The following is a 24,140-nucleotide window of genomic DNA, read 5'->3' as shown; positions in this document are numbered from 1 at the left end:
AACTTGACTAAAAGAAGGGATCGGTTGGTAGGTCATGTTCTGAGGCATCAAGGGATCACCAATTTAGTATTGGAGGGCAGCGTGGAGGGTAAAAATCGTAGAGGGAGACCAAGAGATGAATACACTAAGCAGATTCAGAAGGATGTAGGTTGCAGTAGGTACTGGGAGATGAAGAAGCTTGCACAGGATAGAGTAGCATGGAGAGCTGCATCTAACCAGTCTCAGGACTGAAGACCACAACAACAACATTCTTCACGCTACCCGTGGCCCCAATGTTCAAGTGTACTGAACCGTCCACCTGTGTATGAAAACTTGATGAGCTGCTGTGTGATTTCCCTGTATTTGTTCGTCAATAAATTGTGTTTCCTGTCAGATTTTATGAGTTCAAATGTTGGAGTCTCATTGTGGACACCCTGTATATAACGTGCTACTTGCCTAGCTGGTTCCCACAGAGCAACGCCTGTGCTGTCCAGGTGTCGGTGATGGTGCCGGCGCTGCTGTGGGTGCTGACGCCGGCACTCGTGGACGCCATGTCTGCCCCGGCAGCCAATTGCACGGCAGCGACCAGGGGAACCCCCCTACCCGTGTGGGCGCCCTTCGACCTGCAGCGCTCCCCCAACTACGAGCTGGTCTACGCGGTGCAGGCCGTCACCAACGTGGTCATGAACCTGACGGGCCTCTTCCTCGACATCTTCTTCGTCACGCTCATGCTGCACCTCACCGCCGAACTCGACGTCCTCAACCTCAACGTGGCCTCCCTGCAACCGTCTCCCGTAGCTCCTGCCGCCAGTCTAGAAAGCCGGGACGGTGACTCTCTCGCCGAACAGACCTCCACAGACGCCGTCTACACTGCACGGGGAGACTCGTTCCGTGTCCGCACAAGCACGTCCAGATCTCACATGTACCGACTCCTCGTGAAGAATATCCAGCATCATCAGATGATAATCATGTAAGCTCACTAAACCCTTTGCTTTAACATTGTACTGTAATGGAATATCTCAAACATTGTGTTGACTTTCAACAGCCACATTCAATTAAGAATTAACTCGCAAACTGCAATTATGGTTCCATGTCAGTTATTGGATATTTCAGAACAAATGCCAGACCAGGACTCGAACCCGAATGTCGCGCTCCTCGTGAGCAGTCGCTCTAACCATTTCGGTAATCCGAGCATACTTCCAAGAGGGGCTCAAATCTCTACACTACTGGCCAATAAAATTGCTACACCACGAAGATGACTTGCTACAGACGCGAAATTTAACTGACAGGAAGAAGATGCTGAGATATGCAAATGATTAGCATTTCAGAGCATTCACACAAGCTTGGCGCCGGTGGCGACACCTACAACGTGCTGACATGACGAAAGTTTCCAACCGATTTCTCATACACAAACAGCAGTTGACCGGCGTTGCCTGGTGAAATGTTGTTGTGATGCCTCGTGTAAGGAGGAGAAATGCGTACCATCACTTTTCCGACTTTCATAAAGGTCTTATTGCACCCTATCGCGATTGCGGTTTATCGTATCGCGACATTGCTGCTCGCGTTGGTCGAGATCCAATGACTGTTAGCAGAATATGGGAATCGGTGGGTTCAGGAGGGTAATACGGAACGCCGTGCTGGATCCCAACGGCCTCGTATCACTAGCAGTCGAGATGACAGGCATCTTATCCGCACGGCTGTAACGGATCGTGCAGCCACCTTTCGATCCCTGAGTCAACAGATGGGAACGTTTGCAAGACAACAACCATCTGCACCAACAGTTCGACGACGTTTGTACCATCACGGACTATCAGCTCGGAGACCGTGGCTGCGGTTACCCTTGACGCTGCATCACAGACAGGAGCGCCTGCGATGGTGTACTCGACGACTAACCTGGCAAAATGGCAAAACGTCATTTTTTCGGATGAATCCAGGTTCTGTTTACAGCATCACGATGGTCGCATCCGTGTTTGCCGACATCGCGGTGAACGCACATTGGAAGCGTGTATTCGTCATCGCCATACTGCCGTACCACCCGGCGTGGTGGTATGGGGTGCCATTGGTTACACGTCTCGGTCACCTCTTGTTCGCATTGACGGCACTTTGAACAGTGGACGTTACATTTCAGATGTGTTATGACCCGTGGCTCTACCCTTCATTCGATTCCTGTGAAACCCTACATTTCAACAGGATAATGCACGACCGCATGCTGCAGGTCCTGTATGGGCCCTTTTGGATACAGAAAATGTTTGACTCCTGACCTGGCCAGCACATTCTCCAGATCTGTCACCAATTGAAAACGTCTGGTCAATAGTGGCCGAGCAACTTGCTCGTCAGAATACGGCCGTCACTACTCTTGATGAACTGTGGTATCGTGTTGAAGCTGCATGGGCAGCTGTACCTGTACATGCCATCCAAGCTCTGTTTGATTCAATGCACCTGTCGTTCGTCTCAGATGCTCCATTACACTCTCCATCCCATAGCAAGGCGGTGACAGGAGAAAAGTTTTGTCACCCTGCGTGGGTGAGAGCACAAGGCAGAGCAGGCACCAGGACTACTGGAGACTAGAGCTGCTCCTGGACACGTGCTCAAATAGCCAAAGTGGTTAAGATGAGCGGTCGGGGCAAGTGGGAAATCTGGATGCGAGTCCTGGTCTGGCACAAATCTTCATTTCTTCTGAAACGTTCTAGAGGTTGATGCGGAATCAAAACAGCAATTTGCGAGTTAATTCCTTTCTTTTGAGTATTAAATTCTTTATTAGAGTTATTATTTTCTTATGAGAGCTGCAATGATAATGCCTAATTCACTTAAGCACACCAGACAAAAAATTAGTGACCCCCAGGTGACATCACGCAATACTCTGCAACACTGCCTATAGCCTTGATAAGGGGGAATGGTGATCGATACTGAATGCACCAGACACTATAAACAACAACTTTTTGTTGCATGCAAGTTCTAACAAAAAATAAACCAAATACAGTACGTTACCTTTAGGGAGGTGAAATTAGGTTCAGCGTCTGTTGACTCTGTCCTCCATCAACTTATTACAACACACGCAGTTGTCAGTTAATAAAAACCAGCAGAAATAACTGGCACTTCTGTAACTAGCATGGAAAAACATTAATTTATCGCATGTGCATCAAAATTATAATTATTAAGGAAAAACATTAAATTGTCCCATCTCAACCAAAATTATAACTAAGTGGAAATACATTAATTGATCCCATCTGATCCAAAATTAAGATGTAGCAGGCAAAATACATTGAATATACATTTTTTTCCATCCTCAACCCTTAAAGACAGAGAGAAATGTTCAAGTTCTGACTTACTGTACAGTCAGGGACTTTCCAGCCAAATACCATGTGAGCTGACAACGGCGCAGAGGACACCCAAACTGCGAATATCTGGCAGCGGTTTCCGCTTACAAATAAGGGAAACGTGCCCAGCAGGGACGAGAGCTATTTTTGATTTAATTTTCGAACTGTATTTCGTAGACGAATAAGTTCACCCAATTTCGTGCAGGTAAATCTCGTTTCATGCGATAGTTACGTTCCGCGTAATAACCACGCATGCTGGATTACCGTAAATCGAGAGTCATTTTGTCTGTAAAATATGGGGTTCGGCTCACCTTTACCCACATACACTCCTGGAAATTGAAATAAGAACACCGTGAATTCATTGTCCCAGGAAGGGGAAACTTTATTGACACATTCCTGGGGTCAGATACATCACATGATCACACTGACAGAACCACAGGCACATAGACACAGGCAACAGAGCATGCACAATGTCGGCACTAGTACAGTGGATATACACCTTTCGCAGCAATGCAGGCTGCTATTCTCCCATGGAGACGATCGTAGAGATGCTGGATGTAGTCCTGTGGAACGGCTTGCCATTTCCACCTGGCGCCTCAGTTGGACCAGCGTTCGTGCTGGACGTGCAGACCGCGTGAGACGACGCTTCATCCAGTCCCAAACATGCTCAATGGGGGACAGATCCGGAGATATTGCTGGCCAGGGTAGTTGACTTACACCTTCTGGAGCACGTTGGGTGGCACGGGATACATGCGGACGTGCATTGTCCTGTTGGAACAGCAAGTTCCCTTGCCGGTCTAGGAATGGTAGAACGATGGGTTCGATGACGGTTTGGATGTACCGTGCACTATTCAGTGTCCCCTCGACGATCACCAGTGGTGTACGGCCAGTGTAGGAGATCGCTCCCCACACCATGATGCCGGGTGTTGGCCCTGTGTGCCTCGGTCACCTGCACGGCGCCAAACACGCATACGACCATCATTAGCACCAAGGCAGAAGCGACTCTCATCGCTGAAGACGACACGTCTCCATTCGTCCCTCCATTCACGCCTGTCGCGACACCACTGGAGGCGGGCTGCACGATGTTGGGGCGTGAGCGGAAGACGGCCTAACGGTGTGCGGGACCGTAACCCAGCTTCATGGAGACGGTTGCGAATGGTCCTCGCCGATACCCCAGGAGCAACAGTGTCCCTAATTTGCTGGGAAGTGGCGGTGCGGTCCCCTACGGCACTGCGTAGGATCCTACGGTCTTGGCGTGCATCCGTGCGTCGCTGCGGTCCGGTCCCAGGTCGACGGGCACGTGCACCTTCCGCCGACCACTGGCGACAACATCGATGTACTGTGGAGACCTCACGCCCCACGTGTTGAGCAATTCGGCGGTACGTCCACCCGGCCTCCCGCATGCCCACTATACGCCCTCGCTCAAAGTCCGTCAACTGCACATACGGTTCACGTCCACGCTGTTGCGGCATGCTACCAGTGTTAAAGACTGCGATGGAGCTCCGTATGCCACGGCAAACTGACACTGACGGCGGCGGTGCACAAATGCTGCGCAGCTAGCGCCATTCGACGGCCAACACCGCGGTTCCTGGTGTGTCCGCTGTGCCGTGCGTGTGATCATTTCTTGTACAGCCCTCTCGCAGTGTCCGGAGCAAGTATGGTGGGTCTGACACACCGGTGTCAATGTGTTCTTTTTTCCATTTCCAGGAGTGTATTAAGTTTAAAGTAGCAGAGTTTCATAGTATTTTTACCACTAATAACCGTTATTGTGTACCTGAAACGAATTTTAATTCAATTCCTTGCAGTATTTCCTCGGAAAATAAGGGTGAATCGGTCCTTGGCAGCTGTAAATTAAGGTGCTGTTCAGTGGCTTAGCATTTTTTCTATTCTTTCTATCGCCCTCAGGCAACATTTGGTCACTCTGCTCACGCTTAAGTCAGTTGAACAGTGAGAAGTTTTTCGGACTGATTTCGCGTTGTCACGAACTGCTCTCTCAGTGGATTTACTAAGTCCCTAGGCAGACTGAATGTCAACAATACCCTCACCCTTCTCATGGCGATCCAAAACTTCTAATTTTGTTTCTATTGCACACGACCTTCGTACACACTTCTTTCAAACGGCTCGGAGCACTATGGGACTCAACATCTGAGGTCATCAGACCCCTAGAACTTAGAACTAGTTAAACCTAACTTACCTAAGGATATAACACACATCCATGCCCTAGGCAGGATTCGAACCTGCGACCGTAGCAGTCGCGCGGTTCCAGACTGAAGCGCCTAGAACCGCTCGGCCATCAGACCGGCTACACTTCTTTCCCTCAACAGCCATACTCCCTTTCCTTTTACCAGACATTTAGAATGCTGACCGTGTCAAGCGCAACTTCACAGCTGTACTGACCTCAACATACGATTCTCGTCTTGACGGACACAAAAGTGACTCTCAGTCTTCTTCAGGTGCGTCTGTAGTATCAGTATCTGTAGTACACACTGCTGTCTGTAGTATCAGTATCTGTAGTACACACTGCTGTCTGTAGTATCAGTATCTGTAGTACACACTGCTGTCTGTAGTATCAGTATCTGTAGTACACACTGCTGTCTGTAGTATCAGTATCTGTAGTACACACTGCTGTCTGTAGTATCAGTATGTAGTACACACTGCTGTCTGTAGTATCAGTATCTGTAGTACACACTGCTGTCTGTAGCATCAGTATCTGTAGTACACACTGCTGTCTGTAGTATCAGTATCTGTAGTACACACTGCTGTCTGTAGTATCAGTATCTTTAGTACACACTGCTGTCTGTAGTATCAGTATCTAGTACACACTGCTGTCTGTAGTATCAGTAACTGTAGTACACACTGCTGTCTGTAGTATCAGTATCTGTAGTACACACTGCTGTCTGTAGTATCAGTATCTTTAGTACACACTGCTGTCTGTAGTATCAGTATCTGTAGTACACACTGCTGTCTGTAGTATCAGTAACTGTAGTACACACTGCTGTCTGTAGTATCAGTATCTGTAGTACACACTGCTGTCTGTAGTATCAGTATCTGTAGTACGCACTGCTGTCTGTAGTATCAGTATCTGTAGTACACACTGCTGTCTGTAGTATCAGACAGCACCTAAAGAAGACTGCGAGTCACGCAGTTGAAATATCGTGCAGGAATGACGCGAATAGCCTCGTGATGACTGGATATTGTGTGATAGGTTGGTTAGGTTTAAGTAGTTCTAAGTTCTAGGGGACTGATGACCATAGATGTTAAGTCCCATAGTGCTCAGAGACATTTGAACCATTTTGAATGACGCGAATAACCGGCAGAAACCCGATTAATCAACATGAGAACGCCTCGCCGGGAAAGCTTGAAAAATTACACCGAAGAAGATGCTCGTTAAGATGCGCTGATGCATTACTGCTCCCGTGTACTGTTAACAGATGGCACCACCGCGTAAACGCGAAAAAGGGGGTACCGAATCCGCGTATAACAGGATCTGCCTGTATCAGCCACGCCCTTAACAGAGCACACTGGTTGTTTTGGGGCCCTGCAGATGGTCTAGGACCACTACCGGAAAGCCATGTCACACTCCATCACTGATGTGAAGTTACTGAAGTCAAGTGACGGGTACGCACCAGTGAGTTGTGTGGAATTACTACAATACGGTAGATCGACATGGACATGCGCACAGTGGTAGAAAGGAGCTATCGTCCAGAATGAGATTTTCACTCTGCACCGGAGTGTGCGCTGATACGAAACTTCCTGGCAGATTAAAACTGTGTGCCCGACCAAGACTCGAACTCGGGAGGTAGGAGACGAGGTACTGGCAGAAGTAAAGCTGTGAGGACGGGGTGTGCTTGGGTAGCTCAGTTGGTGGAGCACTTGCCCGCGAAAGGCAAAGGTCCCGATTTCGAGTCTCGGTCGGGCACACAGTTTTAATCTGCCAGGAAGTTTCAGGGGCTATTGTGTCAGGACGTGCCTGTTACATCGTGACGTTGTTGCCTGATCAACGCGAACTGACCAACTGGTCTAAAGGAAATTATGTACTGTTTGCTGCTCTGTAACACGACACCAAAGAGGCCATTTTCAGTTGCAGTTGATAGTGGACGCACGACTAAAGAAAAGCGAAGACACGTTCATAGGATTTATCGACCTGTAATGTAAATGTAAAATGGTGCAAGATGTTCGAAATTTTGAGAAAAATAGGTGTAAGCTATAGGGAGAGAGGGGTAATACACAATATGTGCAAGAGCCAAGAGAGAATAATAAGAGTGGACAACCAAGAACGATGTGCTCGGATTAAAAAGGGTGTAAGACAGGGATGCAGTCCTTCGCCACTACTGCTCAATTTGTGCATCCAAGAAGGAATGACGAAAATAGAAGAAAGGTTCAGGAGCGGAATCAAAATACAAGGTGAAAGGATATCAATGATACGATTCGCTGATGACATTGCTATCCTGAGTGAAAGTGAAGAAGAATTACATGACCTATTGAATGAAATGAACAGTGTGATGAGTACAGAATTTGGATTGATAGAAAATCGAAGAAAGGCGAAAGTAATGAGAAGTAGCAGAAATGAGAACAGCTGGGGAACTTAACATCAGGATTGATAGTCACAAAGTAGATGTAGTTACAGAATTCTGCTACCTAGCCAGTAAGATAACCGATAGACGGAGAAAGTAGGACATCAAAAACAGACTAACACGGGCAAAGAGGCCATTCCTGGCCAAGAGAAATCTATTTGTATCAAAGATGTGCGTAAATTTGAGAAAGTAATTTGTGAGATTGTACGTTTGGAGCACAGCTTTGTATGGTAGTGGAATGTGGATTCCGGGAAAACCGGAATAGAATTGAAGCATTTGAGATGTGGAGCTACAGACGAATGTTGAAAATTAGGTTGACTGATAAGCTAAGGAATGAGAAGGTACTGCGCAGGATCGGAGTGGAAAACATAGACAAAGGGAAGTATGATAGGGAATCTGTTAAGACATCATGGAATGACTTCCATGGTACTAGAGGGAGCTATAGAGGGCAAAAACTATAGAGGATGGCATAAACTGGGATACATCCAGTATATAATTGAGGATGTACATTGCAAGTGTTACTCTGAGATGATGGTGTTGGCAGAGGAGAGGAATTTGTGGCGGCCCGCATCAAACCAGCCAGAAAACTCTGGAAGAAAAAAAAAAAAAAAAAAAAAAAAAAGAAAGATCAGGAGCGTAAGAACAGTGGTCGAAAAAAGATCTAAGCCAACAGAGACGAGTGTCATGTTTTGTCAATGGCGATCAGTTTCGAACCCAACAGGAATTACCGATGTGGGTAAATGCTGGTTCACCTCAACCGATTTCCTAGCCAACATTATGCGGATTATTAGCGCCAAAAAACAATAATTCAGCATTCATAGGCCACACTCGTTATGCCCTGTTATCTTCCGTTCTGTCCAGTGTAAACGCTTACTCACAAACAGAGGTGAGCGGTAGTGAACACTGGAGAATTGCCTGTCATTCTCAGTGACTTCCATTCGCGACGGTGGAAACCTGGCTATAAGAAGCTCACACTGGTCACTTTGAAGTATTGTAGAGGATGTACAAGGGGCCTTCAGTGAGTATTGGAAGACTTTTTTCCTGAAAGTTTGGATTTATTCAGGATTTCAATAAACCGTATCATTCCCGACTCTTTCGGATACGGAACCTATTTTTCAACCTAATCTCCGTCCAAAGTGACGGCCCTTCACCAGCTTACTGGGATCTCCTGTATGACCACTTGGTACCACCCCACCGGTCGACGTCAGGGGCAACGTCTTGCTGCATCAGTAACCTCCCTATCATCCACATACCACTTCCTGTAGAGTGAATCCTTCACTAGCCGGCTGTTGTGGCCAAGCAGTTCTAGGCGCTTCAGTCCAGAACCGTGTTGCTGCTACGGTTGCAGGTTGGAATCCTGTCTCGGGCATGGACGTGTGTGATATCCTTAGTTACGTTTAAGTAGTTCTAAGTCTAGGGGACTGATGACCTCAGAAGTTAAGTCGCATAGTGCTCAGAGCCATCTGAACCATTTTTTTGAATCCTTCACTGCGCCAAACAGTTGGAAGTTGGAAGGTGCGGGATCCAGGCTATGGGGAAAAACAGTCCAATGAAGTTATGTGAGCTCCACCAGAGTATGCAGACTTGTATGAGGCTTTGCGTTGGCATGGTGAATGAAAAGTTCGTTTGCATTATTGGGGCATCGTTTCTTGTATTTCCTTAGTGTAGTGCAATACACTTCAGTGTTGATCTTGCACCATAAGGGTTGGTATCCTGAGTAAAAGTGAAGAAGAATTAAATGATCTGCTGAACGGAATGAACAGTCTAATGAGTACACAGTATGGTTTGAGAGTAAATCGGAGAAAGACGAAGGTAATGAGAAGTAGTAGAAATGAGAACTGCGAGAAACTTGACATATGGATTGATGGTCACGAAGTCAATGAAGTTAAGGAATTCTGCTACCTAGGCAGTAAAATAACCAATGACGGACGGAGCAAGGAGGACATCAAAAGCAGACTCGCTATGGCAAAAAAGGCATTTCTGGCCAAGAGAAGTCTACTAATATAAATACCGGCCGTAATTTGAGGAAGAAATTTCTGAGGATGTACGTCTGGAGTACAGCATTGTATGCTAGTGAAACATGGACTGTGGGAAAACCGCAACAGAAGAGAATCGAAGCATTTGAGATGTGGTGCTATAGACGAATGTTGAAAATTAGGTGGACTGATAAGGTAAGGAATGAGGAGGTTCTACGCAGAATCGGAGAGGAAAGGAATATGTGGAAAACACTGATAAGGAGAAGGGACAGGATGATAGGACATCTGCTAAGACATGAGGGACTGACTTCCATGGTACTAGAGGGAGCTGTAGAGGGCAAAAACTGTAGAGGAAGACAAAGATTGGAATACGTCAAGCAAATAATTGAGGACGTAGGTTGCAAGTGCTACTCTGAGATGAAGAGGTTAGCGCAGGAAAGGAATTCGTGGCGGGCCGCATCAAACCAGTCAGCAGACTGATGGAAAAAAAAAAGAGGACATCAAACAGAATCGCCCAGATGGCTGTAGCAATGAATTTACCAGCTCATGGTGCAGCTTTGAACTTTTTCGTTGGGGAAGAGACTGTGTGGCACCACTCCAAGGATTGCCATCTTGTTTCTGGTTCGAAGTGATGAAACCATGTTTTATCACCTCTGATGATGTACGACCAAAAATTTTCACTATCAGCAATGTGCGAGCAATTCCGCACAGATAGTCCGTTGTTGATCATTATGGTCCTCTGTTAGGCGGCGAGGAAGCCAGCAAAGACACGCCTGTGAGGACTGCAGCTGGTGGACGGGTGTGGCAGCACTACCAACACAGACGTCCATTTGAGCGGTGAGGTGTTTGGTGGTGATCCGTTGATCACCTCTAGTGAGAGTGTCCGCACGTTCCAACATTGAGGAGTCACAGTTGTAGGCGGGAGGCCGGCACATTCGACGGGTTTGGTCGATCTTGTTGCCGAGATGACTAGCGGCTCACTACGCAAACATTCACTCGAGAAAACGATGCATGTCGTAAGCCATCGGCTTCTAGCATCTTCGGGTCAATTCATCTCGAGAGTCGAGAAAATAGCAATTGAAGAACGTAGACAGGTGCCACCTGCTTTTCGAACCATCTCCCAGTGTAGAACCCGACAGCCACCTTTCTGAAAGCAATAATGACTCTAGCGAATGTGACTTACGATTTCGATTGAAAAATGTAAAATATCGACTAAAACATTTCAGTAGAGCAATTTCGGAGTTCTAATTCGTTATCAGTACTTTATACCCGGAAGTTTTACTCGCATCCTCTAAATGTATAATTTTTTGCCCGCCAAATTGGATCCGCTATTTTGAATTTTGTCATTCCGATTCGTAATCGGTGACCCAAGGAATGTAAAAAAACACAGTTTTGCAGGATTTTATATTCATTTTTCTGTTACGCCCAGATTTGGAAGCGAATTCGTCTCCTTTGCTTCAGGTGGTTCAATCTGAGGCCGGCATACTCCCCCTGCAAAAAGTGGTCTCGTTTTCACTTGCAGGTATGTGGGTTGGTCAAAGCTAGAGGCAGTATTACTCTCTGTTAGAAAGATGTCTCCCACGGGCGCATAATTTATGTCTCGTGTCTGCATATGACAGCTTAATGGACGTGTCGTTGGATACGTCTGAGCGTACACAGAGTAGAGTCAAAGAGTTACTATATGTTAGGGCTGCCAGATTTTTCGTCGTGGAATGCTTCAGGAAGAGTGCCAGAGTATTTCCGCATTTTCTAGATTTTTTGAGAGATAACAGTGAGTACATAGTAAAAGTTTCCACATAAAGGGTAACAGTTATTGCACTATATGGAAAAAACGTAAATTAGTTAAATGGCTCTGAGCACTATGCGACTTAACTTCTGTGGTCATCAGTCGCCTAGAACTTAGAACTACTTAAACCTAACTAACCTAAGGACGTCACACACATCCATGCCCGAGGCAGGATTCGAACCTGCGACGGTAGCGGTCACGCGGTTCCAGACTGTAGCGCCTAGAACCGGTCGCCCACACCGGACGGCGTAAATTAGTTAAAAAGACGGCGTGCACTCACTTTATGGAACATGTAAACGTCACTATAGATATTCGGATTTAGGTTATGACACGTTCGATATGCCTGCCATCATTGGCGATGGTGTGGCGCAAACGAATAGTGAAATTCTGCATGAGCCGAAGTAGTGTCCGAACCTCGATGGAGTTGTTAACCTCCTGACTGTCTTCTGCTCAGCAATAGTTTTGTGTAATTTCTGTGCACCTTGTCTTTAATATAGCCCCACGAAAATGAGTCGCATGTGTTCGGATCTAGAGAATATGGCGACCAATCGAGGCCCATGCCAGTGGCCTCTGGGTACCCCAGAGCCAGAATGCGGTCCCCAAAGTGCTCCTCCAGGACATCAAACACTCTCCTGCTTCGATGGGGGTCGAGCTCCGTCTTGCATCGTGTCGAAATCGGGGTCACTCTGGATAATCTGGATTAAATCATCTTCCAAAACCTTCATGTACCGTTCGGTAGTCACTGTGCCATCGACGAAAATCGCACCGATTATTCTGTGACTGGACACTGCACACCACACAGTAACCTATCTACATCTACATCTACATTTATACTCCGCAAGCCACCCAACGGTGTGTGGCGGAGGGCACTTTACGTGCCACTGTCATTACCTCCCTTTTCTGTTCCAGTCGCGTACGGTTCGCGGGAAGAACGACTGTCTGAAAGCCTCCGTGCGCGCTCTAATCTCTCTGATTTTACATTCGTGATCTCCTCGGGAGGTATAAGTAGGGGGAAGCAATATATTCGATACCTCATCCAGAAACGCACCCTCTCGAAACCTGGACAGCAAGTTACACCGCGATGCAGAGCGCCTCTCTTGCACAGTCTGCCACTCGAGTTTGCTAAACATCTCCGTAACGCTCACGCTTACCAAATAACTCTGTGACGAAACGCGCCGCTCTTCTTTGGATCTTCTCTATCTCCTCCGTCAACCCGATCTGGTACGGATCCCACACTGATGAGCAATACTCAAGTATAGGTCGAACGAGTGTTTTGTAAGCCACCTCCTTTGTTGATGGACTACATTTTCTATGGACTCTCCCAATGAATCTCAACCTGGTACCCGCCTTACCGACAATTAATTTTATGTGATCATTCCACTTCAAATCGTTGCGCACGCATACTCCCAGATATTTTACAGAAGTAACTGCTACCAGTGTTTGTTCCGCTATCATATAATCATACAATAAAGGATCCTTCTTTCTATGTATTCGCAATACATTACATTTATCTATGTTAAGGGTGAAGAGACTTCTAGATCGCGAAATGCGGGTTCTCAGACCTCCAAATGCGCCTATTTTGCTTATTGACGAACACAACCGAACAAAAGTGATCTTCATCGCTAAAACAAACCATATTCACATTAAAGTCATATTTGTCAATTCTGTGGAGCCGGCCGGAGTGGCTGAGCAGTTCTAGGCGCTACACTCTGGAGCCGCGCGACCGCTACGGTCGCAGGTTCGAATCCTGCCTCGGGCATGGATGTGTCTGATGTCCTTAGGTTAGTTAGGTTTAAGTAGTTCTGGGGGGTGGGGGACTGATGACCTCAGACGTTAAGTCCCATAGTGCTCAGAGCCAACAAAAATCCTGTGGACAATAGTGCTGGCGAAACACGATCGCTGTTCCATGGCCCTGGAGCTTAGTGGCTGATAAGTGTGAATTTTATATGGGAATACATAAACTAAAACTAAACTGCTTCCGAACAGGCCTTGCTGGCCCCCATGGTATCGACCGGCCGCCGTGTCATCCTTAGCCTGAAAGGTGCCGGGGTGGAGAAGAGTTTGTACCTCTTTAATTCGGACGAATTTTGCATGAGAACTGGACATGCTCTCGACTCCCTCCTTACATACCACCTAATTGATTACGGAAGAAAATGATGGTGGACCCTGCTAGTTGGTAAAATAAGGAGTCCACACTCACAATAATTTAATAAAAATCGTAATCTACTCAGAAAAAAAGAGAACTTTATCATAATAAACAACAGGAAATGGGATTCTGCATATACCTACGAAATGATATGCAGATTAAATATTACAATGAGATTTACTATACATCAGAACATAAAAATGTATATGATTATCGACACAAACAGTGGGTTAAAGGACAGGGTATACTCAAATATTATGAGAATAAGGGTAGGCACAAGAGCAAGAGGATCCTACTCTCTGTGATGCAAACGATTGACGATAATGACTGGAGGTCCTAATGAATGAAATATTAATCTTCAGACTATATAGCAGTATCGCAATTAGTAGTGAGAGCTTAAATGGGATCACATTGAGAAACAAGCAAGGTGGACTTGTAGCAAAGCGAGCGCGCGTGCTGCTGAGGGATTCAGTATAAAATTGATAAGGTCCTACAATGCCGGAGCCGCAAAATACTGTACCAGTACTGAAATCTGCAGCACGCCGTCGGTATGCGGCGTCTTGGTGATGTAGGGGCCGACTTCTGCAGTGCAGCAACTCTGTGTCAACCCCTGACCTCGAAGGCTGTCCGAGAATTCTAAGTTCTTCCGAAAACGAGCGACCGAGTCGCAAGACCGACCGACTCTGGGGAAGATCAGATCTCGAATCCCCCTCTGTGATGCGATGCAAGCAACGAAGCCAGCATTTCTCAACTCGCTACTCTCCTCGAAAACCGCGAATCAGCATTCAGTGCTAATTCCAAAATTCCCCCACACGGTCTCGGAACATCATTCACGCCAATAGTGGCCTTTCCCTCCAGTTTCGAGCAGGGTTTTATGACATCAACTATCCTCAGTTTAAGCTGACTTATCATGCCTGTACTATTCAGCTGACGGCACTGTACTTGCCGTTTGACCGGCTACAAAATCAACCTGCCTAGACCACCGGCCATCCGGCGCCAGTCGCTCCCAGCAGGGAACAGTCGACAAGTATTCTCAGAATCAAGAGGACAATGCAGTCAGTCGGTGCCAGGAATCTTCGTTCCGGACGCGCCAGAATGGTAAACACATAAACTGCGGCGACACTCGGACGTCTCGCAGGTCATTTCGCCCCTGCATACAATAGGCGAAACTCGACGATGTCAGTCGTTCCGCCAGGCCCTTAAGCCTATTGTGTGAACCCCTCAGAATTGTGCAGCCCCCAACCAGAAATGCCGTGTGCCGCGTCCTCCGATAGTTGCCTCGCACAGGCTGCCCATGGAACTAAACCAGGGCTTCACAGCATACGTGCTCGCGGAGCAAGCTGTGAGCAGCAAGGCGCGAGCACGGAGCAGCGCGAGCACGCTACCCCCACTACCGGACCAGAGCGGGGAGTGGGGAGAGTGACGTGCGGCACACAACAGCTGCCGCCAGTCAATGTAAATCCACGGCCACCTGCAGGGATATCACTCACGAATTATTACTGCGACAAATGAAACAAATAAAGGAGAATGTACACATGCCACATAGTTTTATTAGCTTAGTGTATGCCTCTACATTCGCATTAATTTGTGAACTGTTACACAATAAAAGGTGTCACTGAAGTGTGGGATTCTCGGTTATCTTGTACTCTTTGCACTTTACAATTGTGTCTATGTTCGGAGTAATTGTTCTTGTGCATTTTAGACGCAGCGTGCAGTTTAAATTTCGATCAGACAATGCGTTTCTCAGGCGCGTCTTGTTACATTTCATTGCAGAGAACAGTTGTTCACAAACATACGTAGAACCGAATATTGATATTATTGTAGCCGCCAGTTTGTGCAAACGAGGAAATCTATCCTGAGGGAAGTGTCTGTAGAATTCCAAAATGTTTTTCTTGTTCTGAAATTTGTCTCTGTATTCTCTGTCACACTGCAGGTCAATAATTTCTAGTTGCAGCTCAGGACGAATCTCTTCAATATTCGCTGAATATGGAGAGGAGAACAGATCAAAATCACTGTCTAGTGCTGTCAGATCTTGAAAGCGTTGATCAAATTCTTCCTTAAGGGCAACTAAACTATTTGAATAACGTTCACAGTCTTTGTGAAAATCATGATAATTTAGGAAAATGAGCTAGATTTCCTGTTTCCAGCTGACTCACCCAAAGTGTCAATTTCATTTTAAAAGCTCGTACTCGATCTATGAAATGAGTAATTAGCAGATCTTTACCTTGTAGTGAAATGTTCAAAGCATTCAGATAGCTAATTAAATCTGCTAAGAACGCCAGATCACATTTCCATGAAGGCTCTTTCAATTCAGGAACACACATGTTATTTATTTCCATGAATATATTTATCTCATCTAATAGGCAAAAAAATCGATTTAATAATTCGCCACGACTAAGCCAGCGGACCTCGCTGTAATAAGGCAGGCTACCGTACTGGCTTTCTACATCCTCAAGAAAGCTTTTAAATTGCCTGTGTTGTAGACCATGCTTCGTTATATAATTGGTTGTATGAACAACAACACTCATCAAATTTTTTAGAGTGATACTCTTTGCTCATAAGTTTTCCTGGTGGATCACACAGTGAACGCCCCTTATTTCATTCGGCACGGTCAGTTTTTGCATTTTCTCCTTCAACAGCGCAACTAAACCCGATTTTTTTCCGTCATCGCTAGTGCACCGTCTGTAGACACTGAAACTAAAGAATTCCACGACAATCCTATATTTTCAACACTTTCTTCAACACTACTTAAAATATCATCTCCGGTTGTAGCGTTCTTCATGGCTACTACATCGAGGAGCTCCTCCCTCACCTGAAGATCTCTATTAACACCTCTAATAAATATGGCAAGCTGCGCTGTTCCAGTGATATCAACACTTTCGTCCAGAGCTAGAGAATACGCCATAAAATCTTTACAGATGTTTGCAAGCTGGCTCTGGACGTTGTCTGCCATGTGCTGTATGCGACGCATAATGGTCATGTCAGATAATGGCACAGTCCGAAACTGTTCGACTTGAGATGGACACAAATGTTCCTCTGCAACTACCAAACATTCTTTTATTAAATCGCCATCAGTGAAGGGCCGCAGGGATTTTGCTAAAAGGAAAGCAATTTTGTAACTCACTCTGAGAGCTGCCTCAGTTGATTTTTCTTCGTCGTCCAGATCTTCTACGAATAGCTTCCTTTTAGGTTTAATAACTTCCTGTGCACGATCTGGTCCATCACATTTTCCACTTCCGTAGTCTTTCGCGTGGTACGACATATAATGTCGCTGCAAATTAAATTTCCTAAAAGAATTCAGCGTTTAGTGACATACTAAACATTTTGCAACACCAACTTTTTCTGTAAACAGATACAATTCCTCCCAATGGGGGTTGAACTGCGAAAGCACGGTTGGGGTTACACAATGGCGACTTGACACGATTCTTAACCAGCGAAGTGACAGTTAGAGCTGATCGTACTATTTTAAACGTTACACAGTCGGCGCGAATTCAATAGGCATGTTGCGGCCCTATCCAAACGTGCACGCGCATTTCCCCTCCCTCCCCTCCCTCCCTACTCCTCGACCTTGCACCTGCTCGCGAGCACGTGCCTAAGCAGACTCTAGTACTCGCGCTCAAAACCGGCCAGCTGTTAAGCCCTGAACTAAACCAACATGCATGGGAATCAAGTGAAAAGTCGTTTTTGAGCTCTCAGTACAAATGCTCTCATTACAATAATCTTCTTCGGTCTGTTACTACCGTGCAATGACATAGAACACTAATAAAATTGATGAAAATGAGAGGAGACATGCATGGAACCTCTCAAACCCACAGGCATCACTGGATGCGGAGATGGAGGAGCATGTGGTCTGCACACCGCACTCACAGCCGTATGTCAGCTTTCGAGACCAGAGCTGCTACTTCTCAATCGAGTAGCTCCTCAGTTTGGCTCACAAGGGCTGAGTGCACCCCACTTGCCAACAGCACTCGGCAGACCGGATGGTCACCCATCCGAGCGCTAGCCCAGCCCGACAGCGCTTAACTGCGGTGATCTGACGGGAACCGGTGTTAGCACTGCGGCAAGGCAGCGTACGGGAAGACAAGCAGGTCTTCAACCACAATTTGTCGCAGTATCTCCCGGATGATTCCCACTTGTTGTGCAGCTCGTCTGATCGATAAACTGGGGTTGGTTTTCAGGCGTTTTCACCCTTTTTGGAAGACTGTCATTGCCAACACTGTCATCACGAACATTACCCGTTCTCTCAAAATTGCAAATAAAATTCTTGGTTGTTAGCACGCTTGGACCAGTTGTCTTCAGCTTGAACTCGGTCGCAGACTTCCTCCGAGTCGCAGTTGGGCTGTTCTTGCTCGCATAGTACGCTCAAGCACGCTGTACCGTGACATTTTCACGTGCAAATGGCCGACAGCAAAAAGGCGCGTGCGCATGCACATGCTAATTCCCATCAAGCCACGCGGCCAACTGTGCAACTTGAACGTTCTAACGCAAATCGTTCAGAACTTATAACTGTTTTATTTCATATAGTTCAATAATTGTAACCTGTATTACAATATAATAATGAGATTTATTTAAAAATACGAAAAACATTTATACAATTCACCTGACGTTTGCTGATATTTTGTAGATGTTTTCGCATCTTTCGATAATATAAGATCTTGCTTTACACAGTAAAATAATTCTTTATATGACTGATAACAGTTCACCATAATTTGGAGTCTTGCCTAAATCAATTCTGTGCTGCGTCTCTTGCTACATTCCATTTGTTATTCATTAATGGGAACACTCTTTCAAAAATGGTTCAAATGGCTCTGAGGACTATGGGACTTAACTTCTGAGGTCATCAGTCCCCTAGAAGAATTACTTAAACCTAACTAACCTAAAGACATCACACACATCCATGCCCGAGGCAGGATTCGAACCTGCGACCGTAGCGGTTGCGCGGTTCCAGACTGTAGCGCCTAGAACCGCTCGGCCACACCAGCTGGCAACATTCTTTCCACAAAAGCATTAGCTCCTGGTGTACTGAAGAAGAATCCCACTATCTTATAAATGTTTGGTAGTTTAAGTTTCTGGTATAGCTGAAAAGAAACGGAACCAGTTCGATACATCACTACCATGCTTTTTTGAACAGTTCTCGTGTATCCGACCGGGTAGCGTCGTAATTTCTCCACAATATTTCGGCAGACGTACACGCTGCCATCTTCAGGTGATTCCTGACGAATGCTGTGCTTTTTTTTAAAAAATAAAAAAAAAGGGATGGGGCCCCTCCACGCCCGCACCAACGTGGGGACCAAGCCAAACGTTCTACTGTCACCTCCGTAAACATGTTAGTTATCTAGTAAGTGGATCACAGGATGCTGGGCTGTGATGTTGTCCGTGTGTCTGGGTAAGGCTACGCATTAACACGGTCCATCAGGTGATAGATAGTGGACGAAACGCGAGTGAGTGTAGCGATTTGAAGAGCAGAGGGAAAAAAGTGCCATGGCTCGTGCCGTGGGAAAAAAACCTCTGCGACAGTGGGAAGGGTAGTAAGAGCAGTAGTGGCGTACTAGTTGCGATAGCTCATGCAAGGTTGGATTTGTTAGTATAGGTATCATGCATCATTACCATGACAAGCGACGGCGATGTGTCCCAGTTGCTGCAGTTGCTACATTCCTGGAACAATCAAGATTGTTATACAGTAGTGGGAGATCGGCCATAGATCATCTGACTGTGTGGGGGGTGTGTGGAGCTTGTTTGCATGCAGTGTACGGTACGGCTTCCCTGCGTGGTGCCAGTTATTTGACAGTGTATTCCAGCTGGATATCCAGTAATGGCGTCTGATTAACAGGGGCTCACCTGTACCGTTGTGTTTGCGTATACTTCGCCATAGATGTTAGGTCCTTGCAAGTATGTCTTTTGGTCTGGTATGTTTCCATCCATGATTGTGGTCGTAGTTCCCCAGATTCAGAATAAACGGGTTCTGCGAATGTCTGCAGTTTCTGCATAGTCTTGTGGTGAGTTTATGGATTACCTCCGTGAGAGTCTCGTCGATATTCTCGGTGAAGGTCCGGGATGCATAGAAGGATGTAGGTTGCAGTAAGTACTGGGAGATGAAGAAGCTTGCACAGGATAGGGTAGCATGGAGAGCTGCATCAAACCAGTCTCAGGACTGAAGACCACAACAACAACAACATGGACCTCGACACCCTTCTGTTCAGTGTGCTACGCCTGTTGAGCATAGGGTAGAGCTTTTTGAGGCTCGCGCTTGCTCGGTTGGTCATGTGTTGTATGTGGTTCCCCCAGAGTAATTTCCGGTCCAGCCAGACACCGAGGTATTTGACTTTGTTGCGGAAACGTATTGGGCGTGCATGTAGAGTTATTGGTCGGCAGTATCGGTGTTTGCGCAGTTGCTTCGGTCTTCTAGTGAACAGAACGGCTTCGCACTTGTCGACGTTTACTCTAACACGCCATTTCACCAGCCAACGCTCCGCCGTTCTGTGTGCAGTCTGTAAGCGTGACGTAATGTTTGATGTTTTCCAGTCTTGCGCGAGGATGGCTGTGTCATGCGCGTAGATTGCCATCGTTGTGTATGGTTGGGAGATCGTTTATGTAGAGGTTAAACAGTAGGGACCCTAGGATGCTTCCCTGGGGTACTCCCACCTGTATACCGTGTCGTGTTGATTGTTTTCCCTGCACGTCAGTGTTGAAACTCCTTTCTGTGAGGTATGAGTGTATGAGACGCACCAGCCCGTCGGGGAATTCCACGTCCCTGAGTTTGCGAATAAGGCCATTGTGCCATAGACGGTCGAAAGCCTTTTCGATGTCCAGGAACACCGCCCCTGTAGCTTTTTTTTTATGTTGAAGCCATATGTTATATGTTCAACAACCTATAAGAGTTGTGTTGTGGAGAGGTGATTCCTGAAGCCGAATTGCTCCGGTCTCAGGATGTCATTTGTTATGCAGTGCCTAGTGATGCGTTTAAGAATCACCTTCTCAACAATCTTTCTGAGCGAGCTCAGAAGGGTGATGGGCCGATGCCGTGCCGTTCCTCTCGGCGCCCTATATATACTGGCCGTTACCCTCTCCACCGTTCCTCTCCTGGTGTCTTCGGCGCGGCGGCTATTCGAGGTGGTGGGGGAAGCGGCGCCTGGGTCTGAACTGGGGTCTCCAGTCTGCCTGCTGCCGTCGTCGGGTGCGGTCCTCGATCTCTGGGACCGCATCTTTCTCTCCAGGCTGAGTGCAGAGTTCCAAGCCCGACTAAGTTGAAGCCCGCTGTCTTTATTAATTAGATCGTCCTGTAGCCGGATTGCGATGGACTCTTTAGTAACACAGTCCCAGAAGTAGGAGGATTCACAGAGTATTTTTGTTTTTTATAGTCCATAGTATGGCCAGTCTATATACAGTGGTCAGCTACGGCTGATTTAGTGGCCTGGCGTAATTCGGCACTATCAGTGCGGAAAATCATACATTGGGGAGAAAGTCTGCACTGTAGAAGAGAGGTGCCACGAACACAACACTTTTACTTTTATTCACATACACTCCTGGAAATTGAAATAAGAACACCGTGAATTCATTGTCCCAGAAAGGGGAAACTTTATTGACACATTCCTGGGGTCAGATACATCACATGGTCACACTGACAGAACCACAGGCACATGGACACAGGCAACAGAGCATGCACAATGTCGGCACTAGTACAGTGTATATCCACCTTTCGCAGCAATGCAGGCTGCTATTCTCCCGTGGAGACGATCGTAGAGATGCTGGATGTAGTCCTGTGGAACGGCTTCCCATGCCATTTCCACCTGGCGCCTCAGTTGGACCAGCGTTCGTGCTGGACGTGCAGACCGCGTGAGACGACGCTTCATCCAGTCCCAAACATGCTCAATGGGGGACAGATCCGGAGATCTTGCTGGCCAGGGTAGTTGACTTACACCTTCTAGAGCACGTTGGGTGGCACGGGATACATGCGGACGTGCATTGTCCTGTTGGAACAGCAAGTTCCCTTGCCGGTCTAGGAATGGTAGAACGATGGGTTCGATGACGGTTTGGATGTACCGTGCACTATTCAGTGTCCCCTCGACGATCACCAGTGGTGTACGGCCAGTGTAGGAGATCGCTCCCCACACCATGATGCCGGGTGTTGGCCCTGTGTGCCTCGGTCGTATGCAGTCCTGATTGTGGCGCTCACCTGCACGGCGCCAAACACGCATACGACCATCATTGGCACCAAGGCAGAAGCGACTCTCATCGCTGAAGACGACACGTCTCTATTCGTCCCCCCATTCACGCCTGTCGCGACACCACTGGAGGCGGGCTGCACGATGTTGGGGCGTGAGCGGAAGACGGCCTAACGGTGTGCGGGACCGTAGCCCAGCTTCATGGAGACGGTTGCGAATGGTCCTCGCCGATACCCCAGGAGCAACAGTGTCCCTAATTTGCTGGGAAGTGGCGGTGCGGTCCCCTACGGCACTGCGTAGGAACCTACGGTCTTGGCGTGCATCCGTGCGTCGCTGCGGTCCGGTCCCAGGTCGACGGGCACGTGCACCTTCCGCCGACCACTGGCGACAACATCGATGTACTGTGGAGACCTCACGCCCCACGTGTTGAGCAATTCGGCGGTACGTCCACCCGGCCTCCCGCATGCCCACTATACGCCCTCGCTCAAAGTCCGTCAACTGCACATACGGTTCACGTCCACGCTGTCGCGGCATGCTACCAGTGTTAAAGACTGCGATGGAGCTCCGTATGCCACGGCAAACTGGCTGACACTGACGGCGGCGGTGCACAAATGCTGCGCAGCTAGCGCCATTCGACGGCCAACACCGCGGTTCCTGGTGTGTCCGCTGTGCCGTGCGTGTGATCATTGCTTGTACAGCCCTCTCGCAGTGTCCGGAGCAAGTATGGTGGGTCTGACACACCGGTGTCAATGTGTTCTTTTTTCCATTTCCAGGAGTGTATATTCATTGATTAGTGTAGTAGGTAATTACATGTTTGAGAAATGTATGTTACTTTACAAAGCATACTTTTAGCTACGTTTCGAGAGGTAGAAATTTGTGCTAGAGCTCCCAGTAGTTGAACGTTTCTCGAATAAATCAAACAAGGCCTTTCAGGCTACGATGACGCATTATCTGTCAGGGTCAAATGACACAGTATGTGGACTCTAGTTCTATTCTCTGTGATCTTTGATATTAATTAAGCTATTTATCTCACATATCTGTTCAAATTTAACAACAATAACAGTAGATTACTCTGTAATAAAGTTAATTAATCGAAACACTAAAGACGACTTGACAAAGGTGCGACGATACACAAATGGAATGAATTTACATAGGTCCAATATAAGTACATCTATGCATCTACATCTACGTGATTACTCTGCTATTCACAATAAAGTGCCTGGCAGAGGGTTCAGTGAACCACCTTCAACCCGTCTCTCTACCGTTCCACTCTCGAACGCGGGAAAAACGAGCACTTAAAGTTTTCTGTGATAGCCCTGATTTCTCTTATTTTATCGTGATAATCATTTTTCCCTATGTAGGTGCGTGCCAACAGAATGATTTCGCAATCAGAGAAGAAAACTGGTGATTGAAATTTCATGAGCAGATCCCGTCGCAACGAAAAATGCCTTTGTTTTAATGATTGCCACTCCAATCCACGTATCGTGTCTCTGACACTATTTCCCTTGCGATAATACAAAACGAGCTGTCCTTCTTTATACTTTTTCTATGTCATCCGTCAGACCCACCTGATGCGGATCCCAAACCGCACAGCAATACTCCAGAATAGAGCGGTAAAGCGTGGTGTAAGCAGTCTCTTTGGTAGACCTGTTGCACCTTCTAAGTGTTCTGCCACTGAATCGCAGACTCACATGTGATCGTTCAGTTCAGGTTATTTGTAATTGTAACGCCTAAGTATTTAGCTGAATTAACAGTCTTCAGATTTGTGAGACTTACCGCATAATCGAAATTTAGCTGATTTCTTTTAGTACTCATGTAAATAACTTCACACTTTTCTTTATTCAGGGTCAATTGCCACTTTTTGCACTATACAGATATCTCATCTAAATCATTTTGCAAGTCGTTCTAATCATCTGATGACTTTACAATACGGTAAATGACAGCGTCATCTGCAAACAATCGAATAGGCCTACTCAGATTGTCTCCTATGTCGTTAATTTACCGGGCGATCAAAAAGTCAGTATAAATTTGAAAACTTAATAAACCACGGAATAATGTAGATAGAGAGGTAAAAATTGACACACATGCTTAGAATGACACACATGCTTAGAACCGAAAAAAAAACAAAGTTCACAAAATGTCCGACAGATCTCTTGCGCGCGTCGTTTGGTGACGATCGTGTGCTCAGCCGCCACTTTCG

At 46.8% G+C, this 24,140-nt stretch overlaps 1 protein-coding gene across 1 annotated transcript in view; it reads left to right on the top strand.

Annotated features, from left to right (window-relative positions):
* The first annotated feature begins 482 nt into the window (after nt 1–482).
* Nucleotides 483–24,140, top strand: part of LOC126212712 (odorant receptor Or2-like) — a 144,026-nt gene continuing 120,368 nt past the window's right edge. Inside the window, exon 1 of the mRNA XM_049940124.1 lies at nt 483–949. Within this exon, the coding sequence (XP_049796081.1) occupies nt 483–949 (467 nt within the window). The remainder of the gene's footprint in view (nt 950–24,140) is intronic.

This window comes from Schistocerca nitens, chromosome 11 (genome assembly GCF_023898315.1).
Source record: "Schistocerca nitens isolate TAMUIC-IGC-003100 chromosome 11, iqSchNite1.1, whole genome shotgun sequence".
Lineage (NCBI taxonomy): Eukaryota > Metazoa > Arthropoda > Insecta > Orthoptera > Acrididae > Schistocerca > Schistocerca nitens.
The sequence above is the reverse complement of the archived record's forward strand: the minus strand, read 5'-3'. Positions and strand labels throughout refer to the sequence as shown.